The sequence below is a fragment of the Melanerpes formicivorus genome, unplaced genomic scaffold, assembly GCF_026170545.1.
Source record: "Melanerpes formicivorus ecotype bairdi unplaced genomic scaffold, bMelFor1.0.p_v2 SCAF_10, whole genome shotgun sequence".
NCBI classification, from domain to species: Eukaryota; Metazoa; Chordata; class Aves; order Piciformes; family Picidae; genus Melanerpes; species Melanerpes formicivorus.
The window spans coordinates 5,918,491-5,935,265 of NW_027142362.1; the positions used below are offsets into that span (position 1 = coordinate 5,918,491).

At 54.9% G+C, this 16,775-nt stretch overlaps 1 protein-coding gene across 1 annotated transcript in view; it reads left to right on the top strand.

The window, feature by feature from the left end:
* The first annotated feature begins 2,125 nt into the window (after positions 1 to 2,125).
* Positions 2,126 to 16,775, top strand: part of FANCI (FA complementation group I) — a 32,396-nt gene continuing 17,746 nt past the window's right edge. The window contains exons 1-17 of the mRNA XM_068143410.1: positions 2,126 to 2,209; positions 2,320 to 2,392; positions 3,382 to 3,512; positions 4,559 to 4,715; positions 4,806 to 4,863; positions 5,264 to 5,305; positions 5,791 to 5,914; positions 6,738 to 6,823; positions 7,755 to 7,887; positions 8,603 to 8,695; positions 9,157 to 9,293; positions 10,457 to 10,637; positions 11,236 to 11,323; positions 12,479 to 12,609; positions 13,545 to 13,615; positions 14,503 to 14,617; positions 15,411 to 15,533. Coding sequence (XP_067999511.1) covers positions 2,126 to 2,209; positions 2,320 to 2,392; positions 3,382 to 3,512; positions 4,559 to 4,715; positions 4,806 to 4,863; positions 5,264 to 5,305; positions 5,791 to 5,914; positions 6,738 to 6,823; positions 7,755 to 7,887; positions 8,603 to 8,695; positions 9,157 to 9,293; positions 10,457 to 10,637; positions 11,236 to 11,323; positions 12,479 to 12,609; positions 13,545 to 13,615; positions 14,503 to 14,617; positions 15,411 to 15,533 — 1,827 coding nt within the window. The remainder of the gene's footprint in view (positions 2,210 to 2,319; positions 2,393 to 3,381; positions 3,513 to 4,558; positions 4,716 to 4,805; positions 4,864 to 5,263; positions 5,306 to 5,790; positions 5,915 to 6,737; positions 6,824 to 7,754; positions 7,888 to 8,602; positions 8,696 to 9,156; positions 9,294 to 10,456; positions 10,638 to 11,235; positions 11,324 to 12,478; positions 12,610 to 13,544; positions 13,616 to 14,502; positions 14,618 to 15,410; positions 15,534 to 16,775) is intronic.

Genomic DNA, 16,775 nt, shown 5'->3' on the forward strand with positions numbered 1-16,775 from the left:
GCTGCGCCGGGCAGCCGGAGTGTGCGTGGAGGGGCGGGGGGTGGGGGTGCCGGTGCCGGACCCGATTAGCGAAGTATAAAAGCTGCTCGTTGTGTAACTCACTCATTAGCACGGAGCAGGGGCAGAGACAGGCGATGGGCAGCCTGCCAGCCCGGCCTGCTTCCCCCGGGGCGAGTGGGACGGCTCTCTTCCCCAGCTTCTGCCCCACAAAGCCTGGCAAGGTCCCGCTGTGGATTTGGCCGCGTGGGCAGCATCCAGCTGCGGGGTTGTGTCCACGGCAGAGGATGCTCCTGGGTCTGGTCCCGCCTGGGGCTCTCCAGCTCCTCCCCAGTGAAGCCACCCAAGCCAGCATCCACTCAGTGTCTCTTTCAGCTTTTGAAATAAACAATAGGTAGATTTTACAATGTCTTTTCTTACTGTGTCCCCAAGTGACAGTTGCCAGCTTGGAGCTTTGGCAACTGGAACCAGGTCCCCTCCAAGAGGTGATGCTGTGGACCAACAATGGAGAGAAGTCCCAGGATGTGGCCAGAACCATGCTGAGTCCACATGTGGGTGCAGCAGGATGGCAAAACACAGTTTGCTGGGACATCAACATGCCAGCATGCTGGAGTGGCATGGGGAGCCTTTGCAGTCTTAACTCTTTTTGGGCTCAGGATTTGCATGGCTCCTTCCCCCAAGCCCAAGAGAGGAGCTCAGCTGGGTTCTTACCGCAAGGGGGATTTTGGGGAGGTGGCAGAGCCAGGCTCAGCAGCAGAGAAGGACTGAAGGGGCTTACACAAGGCATGTTTTGTAATGCCACTGGGATTTACAGATTTCATTTCCACGGGGCTGCCCTGCAAATGGAACCAAGCCCCCACTGCCAGGGACGGAGGGAGGAGGAGGAAGGCACGAGACTCCATGTGAAGGGCAGAGGGGAGCGGGGAGGGAAAACCCAGACCTGTGCCAAGAAGCTGAGAAATGCCATCGTGGCAGGGACACCGTGCACTGCTGTCCACTGGAGACCCCCCTGTTTATTTCCCACTCCAGCCCTGGTGGAGTGGGAGCTCAGCAGCCTCCCCCAGCTGATGGGAGGTTTATCTACAGCCCAGTGAGTAAGACAGTGTGTGACAGGGGGACATCGTGACAGCGCTGGGGCTCCTGAACAGACCCAGTAGCTCTGCACAGAGAGGACCTGTGCTGCCCTGGCCGCTTTGGCATCCTGGCCATCAGGCTCACTGCAGATGAAACTGTTTTGCAGTATCATGCACAACCTTTGGCATCACTAAGTGAGTGTTTCATCCCACTTAAAGGGGGAAAAGAGAAAGGGTCTTTGGATGCAGTAGCAGCCCTAAAGGGAGCCACCCCAAGGGTTTATGGCTGAGTCCCTTCAGGGAAGCTCTTGGCCAGGTCCAGCTATCCCCTTCCACATGGCCCCTGGCCTTAGGTGAACCTGCTTCTCCCTACTCCGCAGCATCGGTTCCCACTCCCTGCAGGCACGGGGCTTGCAAAAGCTCCCACGCTGCTCTGGCACCGGATCCCCCAGCTAAATCCTGCTGCTTAAGGGTGGGCTAAACCTCCTCGTGTGCCCAGGGCCACTCCTCGTGCCCCCCGGAATTAAGGGGTTTACTCGAAGGGATCCGCGCCCCACGTGGGTGGCACTCGCCGGGGCTGGGCACCGCTGCCGCGAGGTGGCCCTGAATGGACACTTTGTACCCAGTGCCCCACTTCCCTCCCCGCCGCCAGCCCCACGCTGCCCTGCACCCCACGCCGTAGCGCACCCCACGCTGCACCCCTAAACGTGCGCACCCCACACCGCTCCACACCCCAGCCTGCCCGCACCCCACGCCGCCCTGCACGCACACCCACACCCACTTCACACCCCACACGTGTTCCTCACACGCTGTCCTTCAGCCCCTGCTGCCCTGCAGTCCATGCGCCTGCACCCCACGCTACCCTCCACCCCACGCCGCCCTGCATCCCGCGGGACTCGAACCCGCGGCTCCCGGGCGGGGCGGGGTGGGTGGCGGGCGCGGGAAGTGCGCGCCCGGGGCGGGAGCTGTTGCCCCGGTGACTCGCGGCTGCTTCCGGGCGGGAATTTCGGGGCGGCGGAGCTGGGGCCGGCCGGCCCGGGCACCCCCGTGGGAACATGGCGCAGCGCATCCTGGCGCTGGCGGCAGAGGAGGCTCCGGAGCGGCTGCAGGAGGCCCTGCAGAGCATGAGGGAGAGCGAGGTGCGCGGTGCCCTGCGGGCGGGCGGCGGGGCTGGGGGCGCTGCGCTGCGGGGCGAGGGTGGCTTGTCCGCGGGCGGGATGCGGCTGACCGCCTCCCCTTCTCCTTGCAGCTGGGCGAGATGGTGACGAAGCAGGCTCTGAAGGGCAGGGAGACGGCAGCTTTGCTCAGAGGGATCTTCAAAGGTGGGTGAGCTGCGAGCTGCGCTATGGGGGCAGGTGGGGAGGGGGACCGTGGCGCCAGCCGGCCGGGTGGTGCAGAGGGATGTGTCACTTTGGTTTAAAAAGCAGCCAGTCTGGGCTGTCCCGGGGAAACGACACCTGGGGGTGCGGGGAAATCGACGTCTGTGTGTCAGGAACCCGTGGCAAGGGAGCTTTACTTTGGGGAGCCCTCGGGTCTGAGCTGGTCAGCTGAGATTTAATTGCCAGCAGATCCTCCCCAACGTTTTGACTCTTCCTGATCTCCAGCAGCAGGCCGAATGGAGCAGGGGGTGTGACACAAGTGGATGAGTGCTTCATCCCAGGGCTCTCGTTTCCTCTGCTCAGTTTATTTCTCTGTTTTGTCAGATAGGTAAAACCGGGAGTTGCAATTACATCAGCTCGATTTTTGCTCTGTTCCATCAAAGAACAGCCCCAAACAAAAGAGCTCAGGGCTGGATTCCCATCTTAGGGGGAGGATTCAGTGAGAGCAGTGTTGTCTCTTGCTGGGTTTTGGTGACAGTTTGGGTGTGCATGTGGAATTCTGTGTGCTGCCTCAGGCTCTTTCCTGAGCCAATCCCATCCTGGGCTGCATCAAGAGCAGCATAGCCAGCAGGTCGAGGGAGGGGATTCTCCCCCTCTACTCCACTCTGGTGAGACCTCACCTGGAGTACTGCATTCACAGAATCACAGGAAGGACCCTGTTGGAAGAGACCTCCAAGCTCATCCAGTCCAACCCTTGTCCCAGCACCGCAGGGTCACCACCAAACCACATCCCTAAGCACCAGCTCCACAGGCTGCTTGAACGCCCCCAGGGATGGTGCCTTCAGCACTGCCCTGGGCAGCCTGTTCCAATGTTTGAGAACCCTCTCTGTGAAGGAGTGTTTAACAGTTCAGCCCTGCTCATTTCCTGTGGTTCAGCAGTGTGTTGTTTCCTGTGTAATTTGCCTGTTCTTTGTTTGTCTCCTCACCACAAGGCTCCCCTTGCTCCCAGCCAAGCGGCCTGCTCAGGAGGCTCCAGGTTTACAAGCACTGCATCCCACTGGTGGAGTCAGGGGACCTGCATTTGAGCAAGGTGTCTGAAATCATGGGCCTGCTGATGCTGGAGGTAGAGATTCCTTTGGGCTGGCTTTCCTTTCCTGGGCTCTGCTGGGTAATCGTTTTGTGTGCAGACAGAGACATCTCACTGAGGAGAGCGAGTTGTGTCCTTCCCATGGATCCACCCTGGGCTAAGCTGGTGTTGGAATTTGCCCTCTGTGTGTGAATTACTCTATCATTCTATGAGCCTGTGATTCCAAAGGTGATTCAGCTTTGGCTATTTAGACTCAAAACTCCAAACTTGTAATTACATCAGCTCGATTTTTGCCCTGCTCCATCAAAGAACAGCCCCAAACAAAAGAGCTCAGGGCTGGATTCCCGTCTTAGGGGGAGGATTCAGTGAGAGCAGTGTTGTCTCTTGCTGGGTTTTGGTGACAGTTTGGGTGTGCATGTGGAATGCTGTGTCTCAGGCTCTTTCCTGAGCCAGTCCCATCCTGGGCTGCAGCAAGAGAAGCAGAGCCAGCAGGTCAAGGGAGGTGATTCTCCCCTTCTACTCTGCTCTGGTGAGACCCCACCTGGAGCACTGTGTCCAGTTCTGGAGCCCCTAATTACAGGAAGGATCTGGAGGTGCTGGAAGGTGTCCAGAGCAGGGCCACAAGGATGAGCAGAGGGCTGGAGCTGCTCTGCTATGAGGACAGACTGAGGGAGTTGGGGCTGTTCAGTCTGGAGAAGAGAAGGCTCCAAGGAGACCTAATTGTGGCCTTCCAGTATCTCAAGGGGGCTACAAGAAAGCTGGGGAGGGACTTTTGAGGGAGTCAGGGAGTGATAGGACTGGGGGGAATGGAGCAAAACTAGAAGTGGGTAGATTCAGATTGGATGTCAGGAAGAAGTTCTTCCCCATGAGGGTGGTGAGAGCCTGGCACAGGTTGCCCAGGGAGGTGGTGGCAGCCTCATCCCTGGAGGTTTTTGCAGCCAGGCTGGATGTGGCTGTGAGCAACCTGCTGTAGTGTGAGGTGTCCCTGCCCATGGCAGGGGGGTTGGAGCTGGCTGCTCCTTGAGGTCCCTTCCAACCCTGACAATTCTGTGATTCTTTCCTGCTGTTGTGTCTTCTCCCAGGCTCGCCAGCTGCCAGGCCAGGCCTTGGCTGAGCTTGCCACCCTCTTTGTTGATGTTATTAAAAGTGGCAGCCTGTCCAATGGGAAATCCTTGGAGCTGTTTTCCACTGTTCTCACTGCACTGGCCAATTCAAAGGAGAGCCTGGCTTATGGGAAAGGTAACCCCTCTCACTTCCTTCTTCCCAGCCTGTCCTCCCCTCCTCTGGAATTGTCTCCTAAAAGATTTCTGCCCTTTTTTTTCCCCTCAGGTGAACTGAATGGGGAAGAGTTTAAGAAGCAGCTGATAAATACCCTCTGCTCCAGCAAGTATGTCCCAGCTCTGCCAGCCCATGGCCAAACAGGGTGCTTCATGTCGTGCTCTGATGAGTTGGATGTCACCATCTGTGTCCTGTTCTGTCATCTTTGAATCTGTGCCCTCTGGGGCAGTGCCTTGCCTGGCTGGGAAGGCAGAGGAACACCCTGTCCCCAGATCTTGCATGAACTGGTCTCAGGAAGTGCTTTTTCCTTCTCAGAGCTGGGGCAGTTCAGAAGTGTTAACAAGCCTGGGTGCTTGCAGGGGGGTTGGGGGTTGGTTTCTGGTGGGAATCTTCATACCAGCATGTGGTGGGGACATGGTGACACTGGAGGATTGTGCACAGGGAGGGAAAGGGCTCAGCCATAGCTTTGCTTGCTCTCCCAATTTGCTGGCTGATTTTTGCTTTACCAGGTGGGACCCTCAGAATGTGATACACCTTGCCAACATGTTCAGGTAATCCTTTGTCCCCCTTCAGCATCAGCACTTCCCTCTGCTGTGCTCAGGTCTGTGTCCTGTTGCACATGCAGCCTGGGGGCAATGACAAATAGGAGGTCTGACTGTGCCAAGGCACAGCCTTCTGGGTGGTTGGTCAATGAACATCCAATGTCAGATCCATGTGGATCCAAAACCCAGCTGGGAAGGCATGTCCCCCACACACCCCCCCAAAGACTGGGCATGCCATCCTGGGTTTCATTCCATGTGTGAGTGAGCCTTGCCACATGGACAACACATTCATGAACAGACACACTCTGGAGGAGATCTCAGCACCTAAGGCTGAAGAGTGTCCTGGGACAGGCTATTGAGGGCTCTGTGGGGTGAGGCCTTTGGGAGCTCTTGCTGCCCCTCTGGGGCAGCCTTGGTCTAGTTATGGGCTGCATCTGCTGTGGGATTCTGGGGGAAATCAGTGAAATGCTCAGGCTGCATCTCTGATTCAACAGGGACATTCCACTCTCGGGAGAGGAGCTGCAGTTTGTGGTGGAAAAGGTCCTTAGGATGTTCTCCAAATTAGACCTGCAGGAGATTCCCCCTCTGGTCTATCAGCTGCTGCTGCTTTCTGCAAAGGTAAAAGCTCACAGGAGCTGCCCTCCCTCCCTCCCTAAGCATACCCCATGAGACAGAAAGCTGGAAAGGCTGAGCTACAGGCTGGATTTTGGTGGGAATCCTGTGCTGGACATCCATAGGGATTTTTTTCCCCCCTAACTCCCTGTAGCCTTGTAAGCTGACTGCTCATCTTGAGCTTCCTGGTGGGGCAAGAAGGAAACAGTTGGGGGAGAAAAGGATGAGCACAGACCTAGCAGACAGCAGAGATGATCTGGGGTTTTAAGCATGGTTTGGCTCTCTCTCTCTGTGCTCTCCACCCTGTAACAGGTCATGCAGCATGACCCTCTTCTGGGATGTATTCTGACTTGTCTCATGTCTTGTGCTCTTGCTGCAAAGCAGAGGCTGCCAGTGACATCTCTGCTCTTTGACAGGGTCACTTGGCTCTTTTGATTGCTTCATTTGAGACCAAGTCAGTGACAAAATGATCCACTCAAAGCCCCAGTACCACATTCTGGAGGTCAAAATGCAGTGCTGGATTTGAGGTTAGGAGTTGAAAAGCCTTGCCAGCTGGTAACAGCATGACAGATCCTTGCAAAGATCCTTTCTAATTGGTAACAGCTTCTAACTAGCTTCTTCCAACTCATCAGTAAGTGCAGCCAAAAGAAATGCACCAACCAAACCAGGCTCTCTAACTGGAAATGAGCCACACAGGAGCCCTCCCCCACCCTGCAGTTCAGGAGGGGAAGTGAAGGACACAATGACATTTGTAACTGGTGTGGGAATAGAGTGTTCCCTGGGGTACTGCTGGCCCTGCAGTGGCTCACTGTCATGTCCTGCCTTGCAGGGCAGTAAGAAGGCTGTCCTGGAAGGAATCATCAGTTTTTTCAATCAGCTGGATGGGAGACAAAAGGAAGAACAGAAGGTTCCACAGTAAGTTCTTTCTGTCATCCCCTTCCCTTTAAAGACCTGGGTGTTTGTGGGCACACTGGGCCTGCACAGGGCTCCTTCCAACCTGAGTGGTTAAGCCTTGTACAGGTACAAAGTCCTTGGTACCTGACAAAGCATTTATGGCTTGGTAGACCTGCAGCTGGCTCGGGCTAATCCCAGGCACAAATCCAGGCTGGGTGCAGAGTGGGTTGAGAGCAGCACTGAAGAAAGGGACTTGGGGGTGTTGGTTGCTGAGCAGCTCCCCAGGAGCCAGCAGTGCCCTCATGCAGCCCAGCAGGCAGCTGTGTGCTGGGCTGCAGCCAGAGAAGTGTGGCTAGCAGGGCAAGAGAGGGGATTCTGCCCCTTGGCTCTGCTCTGCTGAGACCTCACCTCCAATCCTGCCTCCAGTTCTGGTGTCCCCAGCATGAGAAGGACACAGAGCTGGTGGAGGGAGTCCAGAGGAGTCCTCAAAGATGATCCAAGGGCTGGAGTAGCTCTGCTGTGAGGACAGGCTGAGGGAGCTGGGGGTGGTCAGCCTGGAGAAGACTCCAGCAGCAAGGTGGGCTTAGCACCCTAGAGCTGCCTTCTAATAGCTGAAGGGATCCTCCAGGAAGGCTGCAGAGGGACTTCTCCTGAGGGTGTCTAGAGACAGGACAAGGGGGAATGGTTTGAAGCTGAGGCAGAGCAGGGTTAGACTGGAGCTGAGGAAGAAGTTCTTCAGTGTGATGGTGGTGAGACTCTGGAACAGGCTGCCCAGGGAGACTGTGGCTGCCCTCTTTCTCCCTGGGGATATTGAAGGCCAGGCTGGATGAGGCCTTGAGCTGCTGAGCCTAGCTGAGAGGTGTCCCTGCCCATGGTGGGGAGGTTGGAGCAGATGATCTGTGAGGTCCCTTCCAGGCTGAGCCATCCTCTGATTTTTCTGCTAAACTCACAGATCAGTGGACCTGGAGGTAGCCACAATGCCCCTGGAGCAGCTGCGCCACGTGGAGGGCACCATTATCCTCCACATTGTCTCTGTTATCAACCTGGATCAGGACCTGGGTGAGGAGCTGATCAGGCATCTAAAGGTAGGAGAGGGATGGAGCAGGCAGTGCTCCTGAAGATGTTGAAGCAGGGTGTTTAGAGCTGGTTTGGGTGGTTGTCTGTAGAAGAGATTGAATGATTCCTGTGGGGGCAGTCACAGTGACTTTAACAGAGAGTCACAGAATCACCCAGGTTGGAAAGGACCTCAGAGGTCATCAAGTCCAACCTGTCACCCAACACCTCCTGACAGCTAAACCATGGCTCCAAGTGCCACATCCAATCCCCTCTTAACACCTCCAGTCATGGTGACTCCACCACCTCCCTGGGCAACACATTCCAACGGCCAATTACTCTCTCTGTGCAGAGCTTTCTCCTCACCTCCAGCCTAAACCTCCCCTGGCACAGCTTGAGACTGTGTCCTCTTGTTCTGGTGCTGCTTGCCTGGGAGAAGAGACCAACCCCCCCAACTACCTCCCTTCAGGTAGTTGTAGAGAGCAAGAAGGTCTCCCCTGAGCCTCCTCTTCTGCAGGCTAAGCAACCCCAGCTCCCTCAGCCTCTCCTCCCAGGGCTGTGCTCCAGACCCCTCCCCAGCCTCCTTGCCCTTCTCTGGACACATTCAAGTCTCTCAATATCCTTCTTAAACTGAGGGCCCCAGAACTGGACACAAGTGCTTAACATGTGTCTGAAAGCTTCCCTAAACTTGCAGGAGGCTGCAGCTGACCTTAAGCAGCTTTCTGACTGATGTTTGTCATCTTCTAGAGCGAGCAGCAGAGGGGCCCTGGTCGAGCCCTGTGTCCCTTCAGCGTGGCTCTGCTGCTGTCGGTCGCGGTAAAACACAGGCTGCAGGAGCAGGTATGTGGCTGCTCAGCTCACACAGGCCTTCCACTGCACTCCTTGTAGAGGAAAGGAAGCGCTGTTAGGTCAGAGTCCCATCAGAATTAGGCTGTGGATGGCTTCAGGATGCTCCTGGAGAGGCAGTTAGGTCGTTGGTGTGCTGTGGCTTACAGAGCCCAGAGCAATGTCAGCGTTTTCCAGAGCTGTGAGTGCTGTGGCTGTGGGTTAGAGGATAAAAAAAGCAAGGTCTTATTTTCCTAATGTTTTGGCTCTCTGGTGGCCACCTGAAGAGGATCTTGGCAGCAAGTTCCCCTCCTTGAGGCCCTTAATGAGGTTGGTGTATTTGTCCTGAGAAAGAAGGGAGTGCAGGTTTTTGGCAGGGTGTGCTGCAACTGCTGCTCTTGCTGGAAGGCACCCAAGCCTCTACAGGTCCCAGTTCAAAGCTCATTTCCTCACACTCAGTGGTTTTTACCTTCCAGATATTTGATTTCTTGAAAACCTCAATCACAAGAAGCTGCAAGGACCTGCAGTTCCTCCAGGCCTCCAAGTTCCTGCAGGATTTGTTTCCTCACCAGTATGATGTCAGCTCTGTAATTCTGGAGGTGGTGCAAAATAGGTGAGGGCTGCAGGGCACCCACTGGGCTTTGGGAGGAGCAGAGTCTCAGCCTTACCAGGGTGCTCTGGGGTGCTGCTGACCAGATGCCAGCAGGGAGCAGTGTCCAAATCCACAGTTTTAACCCCAGTGTTACATTGGTGAATTAAACCAAACAAAACAATAACCAGAAGGCAATGAAGAGCAGCTGGATAAATCTGCTCCCTGTACCCCAAACCTTGGCAGCTGATGGAACAAAAAGGACTCACTTGGATCAGGCTCCTTTCTGCTGCTTACTGGTGAAGCAGTGGATGAGAGGAGTCATGCTGCTGGCTGGAGTTTGTGTGCTGGTCAAGGGATCAGTGAAAGGTTCACTCTTTTCTTTCCCCCCACCACGGATAGTCCTCTGAGCATCCTGTGGGATAGCTCTGTGATCTGTCACCAGCTCTCCTTCAGTTCCTCTTCTAGCTTCCTGGCTGACCTGAAAGCCTGAGGATCAGCAGGGTATTTGTGCACCCTGGTTGGATCCTACTGTCACATCCAGGTTAGACTTGAGTGCACAGAGCAAGGAAGCTTTTGGACTGGAAAGGAAGTGTGAAGGTTGGAGAGCCAGGACTGCAAGATGGGTTGTGCTGAGCACCTGTCCCTCAGCCTGAAGACAGCCTAGAGGAGACTCCAAGGAGACCTCAGAGCTCCCTTCCAATAGCTGAAGGGATCCTCCAGGAAGGCTGCATGAGGGACTTTCCATCAGGCTGTCTAGAGACAGGACAGGGGGGAATGGTTTGAAGCTGAGGCAGAGCAGGGTTAGGCTGGAGCTGAGGAAGAAGTTCTTCAGCAGGAGGTTGGTGAGACTCTGTAATAGGCTGCCCAGGGAGGTTGTGGCTGCCTCCTGCTTGGGGGTTGCTGAAGGCCAGGCTGGATGAGGCCTTGAGCAGCTGAGTCTAGTTGAGAGGTGTCCCTGCCCATGGTGGGGATGTTGCAGTAGATGATCTGTGAGGTCCTTTCCAACCTGAGCCATTCTGTGGGGCTGTGAGGGATATCATCTTCCCTGGAGTGATCAAAGCATCTCTCACTGCTGCTTTGGACCCTGGAATGACTGCAGAAGATTTTACTTTATGATCTGTGTAGTCTCAACCTTTTCTGTGGGTAAGCTGTTTGTTTCCTGGTCTGTTTCATGTTTCCCTCAGTGCATTTGGCTGGGACCATGTTACTCAGGGCCTGGTGGATCTTGGCTTCAGCCTCATGGAATCATATGAACCCAAAAAGCCTTTTGGAGGAAAAGCTGCTGATACCAGTTATGGCCTTTCCAAAATGCCAGCCCAGCAGGCTTGCAGACTGGGAGCAAGCATCCTGCTGGAAACATTTAAGGTAGTGCATGCTTTGGAGAGGATTTCTGGGGGGAGGGAAGGGAGCTCATTTCTTGCTCTCTTGGGAAGCGCTGCCAAACCCTTGGCTGCTGTATCCACCACGAGGGTTCTACCAACAGGACCAGATTTAGGCTCCTGCTTGCCCCTGTCCAGCTGGAAGAGGCCATCCTCATAAAGACATGGCCCTAAATTCTTCCATTTACCATGACAACTTGCACAATCCCTTCTGCAGTGCAAAAGAAACTGCTGAGAAGGTAGAGAAATGCAGAGGTACAAAGAGAGGCTGGCAGAGGTGGGGCTGAATGCAGCATCTGCACTGAAGTGCTAAACTGGCATCCCACAGCCCATTTGACCCACTGTGTTCCAAATGTGGTGTGTGAGCCTCTCTGGTGTGCTGGCTCTGAGTGGCCTGGGATGAAACCTGCCCCAAGCTGTGAGCTCAGCTGCACAAAGGGGAGTGCTGGCAGCCAGTCCCAGCTTACCTGGCAGGTCTGGATTTGCTCTGTGCTGCAGGATGCCTGCGCTGTGAGGTGCAGCAATGTCTTCAGCTGATGTGGGGGTTGAGTGTTTTTTTCACTTACTGCTCTTTCTCATTTCAGGTTCATGAGCCCATCAGGAGTGATATTCTGGAGCAGGTCCTGAACAGAGTCCTCACAAAAGCAGCATCTCCTGTCAGCCATTTCATAGGTAAGAAAGAGCAGTGTGTCCTGCTTGGGGGGCACTCAGAATGTAGCTTCTCAGAGCAGCTTAGAGAATCACAGAATGGGTTGGGTTGGAAGGGACCTTTAAAAGCACCCAGTCCAACCCCCTCTGCAGTCAGCAGGGACACCTTCAGCTAGACCATGTTGCTCAGAGCCCCTATCCAACCTGACCTTGAAGCATTCCAGGGATGGGACATCCATCACCTCCTTGGGCAACCTGTGCCAGTGTCTCACCACCCCCATTGTAAAGAACTTCAATCTAGTCTAAGTCTCCCCTCTTTTAGTTTAAAACCATCACCCCTTGTCCTGTGGCAGCAGACCCTGCTGGGAGGTTTGTTTCTATCTTTCTTATCAGCTCCCTTTCAGTGCTGAAAGGCAGCTCTGAGGTCTCCCTGGAGCCTTCTCTGTCCTCCAAGCCAAACCACCCCAACCCTCTTAGCCTTTCTTCATAGCAGAGGTGCTCCAGCCCTCTCATCATTTTTGTGACCTCCTCTGGGCCCTTGCTCCAACATCTCCATGTCCTTCTTGTGTGGAGGACTCCAGAGCTGGAGCACAGTAGTGCAGGTGGGGTCTCAGCAGAGCAGAGGGGCAGAATGCCTTCCCTTGGGCTGCTGGCCACGCTGCTTTTGATGCAGCCTGGGACACAGCTGACTTGGTGAAGTTCCTGCAGACATGACCAAGAAGAGGAGTTGTCCCTCCCCCTCCTACTGAGGTGTCAGCTGCCTCAGATCACCCTGTGCTCAGTGCAGGTGAGAAACAGGTCTGCAAGTAGCTGCCATGGAGCAGCTGCCCCACAGGGAGCTGGTGTCAGCAACTTGTGACACATTCCTGTCCCTGCCTTCCTGCTCCCCCTTGGGCAGCTGCTTGGGAGTCACTGGGGCTGCTGAGCTGCCTGTGCTGCAGCCTCTTCTCTTATACCTCAGTGCCCTCTGGTGGGGTGAGGCCCTGCAGCCAGGTTGTGAGCTTTGCACACTGGGTGCCTGCAGCAGAGCTCAGGTTTTTGGTCCTCCTCCTCTCCTGACCTCTCCCTGGAGCCGGAAGGGCTTCGCTATTCTGTGGCGGTTAGCTCTGGAGGCATCTTCTGCTCAGGCTTTCCTGCCCTCTGGGTAGCAGCTGCTCCTTTGCTCCTTCTATTTTTCAGACTTGCTGTCCAGTATTGTTGTGTCTGCCCCTCTTGTGCTTCAGTCCTCCTCCTCCAAAGTCACAGAGACCTTTGACAATCTGTCCTTTCTGCCCATCGACACGGTGCAAGGCCTCCTCCGGGCGGTGCAGGTAAGTGCTGCATTTCCCCCCCAGTATCCTGAGGAGTGACAGCTCCAGGCCACAGTTCTGGGCATGATCCAATACCCCCCCCCCAAAACAACCCTTCATGCTCTGCTGTGGTTGTTCAGTGCAGCATGGAGCTCTGCCCTCTAGCAGGAGGCATATGGTGCAGTCTGGCGTGGTCCTGAGCTGCTCTGTGCCGACCTTTCAGCTGGAAGATGCCCAGATGCTGCACACTGCAGCAAGCCAAACAGACAGTGTTTAGCTGAGCAGCTGTAGCTGTCATCTTGATTTTGTTTTATCTCCTCCCAAGCTCCATGTCAGTGTTTATCTTTGCCTGGGCTGAGATAGGATGTTAGGGTTTGGAAGGGACCTCTGAAGATCATGGAGTCCAAGCAGGAGCATAGAATCCAGCACAGGTCACACAGGAACACATCCAGATGGGGCTTGAGAGTCTCCAGAGAAGGAGACCCCACATCCCCTCTGGGCAGCCTGTTCCAGTGATCTGTGACCCTCACAGTGAAGAAGTTCCTCCTCATGTTGAGGTGGAACCTCCTGTGCTGGAGTTTCTATCCATTGCCCCTTGTCCTATCCCAGGGTGCAGCTGAGCAGAGCCTGTCCCCTGCCTCCTGACCCCCAGCCCTCAGATACCTCAGATACTGCCCTGCCCTTCAACTTGTACCTGCTCAGCCCAGTCTGGGGGGCGGGGGGGAGCAGTTCTCTTCCCCAGCCCTTGCACTGTGTCCTCACTAACCTGAGGAGGTGTCTCACTGCTCCAGCTCTCTGGGTTTCATTTTACATGGGTTTTATTTTGGTTCCCCTGCTGGAGTGATGACAGTGTTGGAAATGCAGGGCCAGATGGGCCTGAGGAAGATGAGCTCATATGCCCTGAGGGCTTGGCATGCCTTGGTGTTTTTCTCTCCAAAGTGTGTCTTCCTTTCCAGCCTCTACTCAAAGTCAGCATGTCAGTGAGGGACTCCCTGATACTTGTCCTCCAAAAAGCTATTTTTTCCAGGTAAGCTGGGAGAGGAATGCTTTGAGAAGATGTCTCCAACTCATCCATGGGCTTGGAGCAGAGGTGGTTTTGGTCTGTGCTGGCTGAGTCTCTTCTTACCATGTTCTTCCCCAGCACCAGATGGTGACATCTGCCATCCACCCCTTTAGCCTAGGACTGTAGCACAGCAGCAGCTCTACTGAACCCCAACCCCAGCTGAATGGGCTTTGGAAATTCAGAAACTGTTGGCAACTCCAAATCTGAAGGCAACATTAAACCCAGTTCCCACAGGTGTTTGCACAGCTGAGTACATCCAGATGCTAGAGAGGAAGCAGGGAGCAGAGTGCTGAGCTGCCACCTTCCCTCTGATCCCTTTCAAGGTGGGGGAGAAGCAGACTTCTTGTCTCAGTAATGCTTGGGGCACACCACCCTGCTGCCTTCACAATGCTCTGCTTGGAGACTGGATGTGGTTGGGCAGTGGCTGCCTGGTTGTGAACACTGAAGTCCTGCTCAGGATGATTGTTCAAGCCAGGGGCTTGGCCTTGGGAAAGGCACAGGGTTTCAGTGAGCAAAGCCACACACCAGCTGTTTGGGAGGAGTTTCCCATCTCTGAGCTCTCTGAGACTCTTCCCATGCCAGCTGTCAGGGGACATTTGGTGCTTGAGTCTTGCCTTGGTGCTCTCCCTCAGGGTGCCCAAGGACGGAAAGGAAATTGAATGTTGTGAGGCTGTAGAGCAAGGGAGTTCCCAGGCTCTTACCTGCTCAGGGCTGTGCTGGCCTCTTGGGGGTAGAGTTCCATGGGGCCCAGCCACTCTCTATTTGTGGACCCTTCTTCATTCTCAGCTCTTCTTTTGTGTTCCCTTGCTTCCATTTTCCTTATGCTCCTCTCTCCTGCCCTTGCCCCACAGGCAGCTGGATGCTCGGAAGGCAGCTGTTGCTGGGTTTTTGCTTCTCTTAAGAAATTTTAAGATCCTGGGCAGCTTGTCCTCTTCCCAGTGCAGCCAGGCCATTGGTGCCACTCAGGTAGGTGCTGTCCTGCACTCCCTGGTGTGGATATGTCACAGAATCACAGAACGTTAGGAGCTGGAAGGGCCCTGGAAAGCTCACCCAGTCCAACCCCCCTGCCAGAGCAGGATCACCCAGGGCAGGGCACACAGAACACAGCCAGGCAGGGTCTGAAAGTCTCCAGAGAAGGAGACTCCACAACCTCTCTGGGCAGCCTGCTCCAGGGCTATGGCACCCTCACAGTGATGAAGTTTTCCCTTCTGTCCCTGTGGCACCTCCTGTGAGGAGAGGCTGAGGGAGCTGGGGTTGCTTAGCCTGGAGAAGAGGAGGCTCAGGGGAAACCTTATTGTTCTCTACAACTACCTGAAGGGAGGTTGTAGCCAGGAGGGGGTTGGTCTCTTCTCCCAGGCAACCAGCACCAGAACAAGAGGACACAGTCTCAAGCTGTGCCAGGGGAGGTTTAGGCTGGATGTTAGGAAGAAGTTCTTCCCAGAGAGTGATTGGCCATTGGGATGTGCTGCCCAGGGAGGTGGTGGAGTCACCATCACTGGAAGTGTTCAAGAGGGGATTGGATGTGGCACTTGAAGCCATGGTTTAGTTGTCAGGAGGTGTTGGGTGATAGGTTGGTCTTGATGGTCTCTGAGGTCTTTTCCAACCTCATTGATTCTATGCTTCTATGCTGAGGAGCTCCATGGTGGTGCTAAAGAGCCTGGCAGTGCTCCAGGGCCTGTTTCTGTGATCCTTTAGGGGCTGGGCTGTGTTGTGATCTCTGAGAACTGTAAGCTGTAACATGACTAATACTGCCTCTCAGGTCCAGGCAGATGTTCATACCTGCTACAACTCTGCAGCTAATGAGGCCTTCTGCCTTGAAATCCTGGGCAGCCTGAGGTGCTGTCTGAGCCAGCAGGCGGACGTTCGGCTCATGTTGTACGAGGTGAGCATGGCCTCTGCCCTCTCCTTTCTAAACACCTCTGCTGCTGGAGGTCCAGGGAAATAATGATCACAGCAGCCCATCATCACCTCAGCTATCTTGGGACACAGCTGCTAAGGACTGGGTTGTTTTTTTTTTGGAGGGGCTGGTTGTTTGTTTTCAACCCTCCTTCATTTTATTTGGGAACATTCTGAGGCCAGAGGCACAGTGATCTCTCTCCCTCAGCTGACACTGCCTCAGAACCACCTTCTGAGGCCAGAGGCACAGTGATCTCTCTCCCTCAGCTCACACTGCCTAAGAACCACCTTCTGAGGCCAGAGGCACAGTGATCTCTCTCTCCCTCAGCTCACACTGCCTAAGAACCACCTTCTGAGGCCAGAGGCACAGTGATCTCTCTCTCCCTCAGCTCACACTGCCTAAGAACCACCTTCTGAGGCCAGAGGCACAGTGATCTCTCTCTCTCCCTCAGCTCACACTGCCTCAGAACCACCTTCTGAGGCCAGAGGCACAGTGATCTCTCTCCCTCAGCTCACACTGCCTAAGAACCACCTTCTGAGGCCAGAGGCACAGTGATCTCTCTCTCTCCCTCAGCTCACACTGCCTAAGAGCCACATAAAAAAAGAGGAGGCTCTCTTCCTGTGGTGTGGCCTGAGAAATGGGAGGTGTATTTGATGCCCAGTGTCTTAGTGGGCATTGGACAGAGTTGCTTGTAGTCAGTGCTGGGCTCCAAAGAAAGCCCTGACTGGGGGCTATGGGGAAGCTTCCCCAGAGGCTGCATCTGGGAGCTGTCTCCTTTTTTTTGTGTCCTCCTTTTGCAGGTCTCTAGGAAGGTTAGTCCCTCCCTGAGGTTTCTTAGGGCTGATGGCCTGATACAAAGAGCCTTTTTTGTGTGTGTGTGTGTGTGTGTATCTTAGCTCCTGAGACAACTCTGAGGTACCCCCCTGAGGGAAAAGTCCTCTTTAGGTCAGAGGTATTTTGTTTCCCTCTCGCCTTGGTTGGACTGACCTTTGGTGAGCTGCAAGGTTTTGCTGTGTCCATCACTGTTGCTGTAAGGCCTTGTGTTTGCTTTACCCCTCCACTGAGTCTATTTTAGAGGCTGAAGGATTTTCCCCCCCCCATAGTTCCCCCAGTGCCTTGTTTTGCCTTTGAAGCAGGAGTTCACAGTTTGAAGTTGGATCTGGCGCTGGTGTTAAATAGCAGCAAAAGTCACTCTGGGCTCGGTGCCACCGCTGCTAGGGAGATACA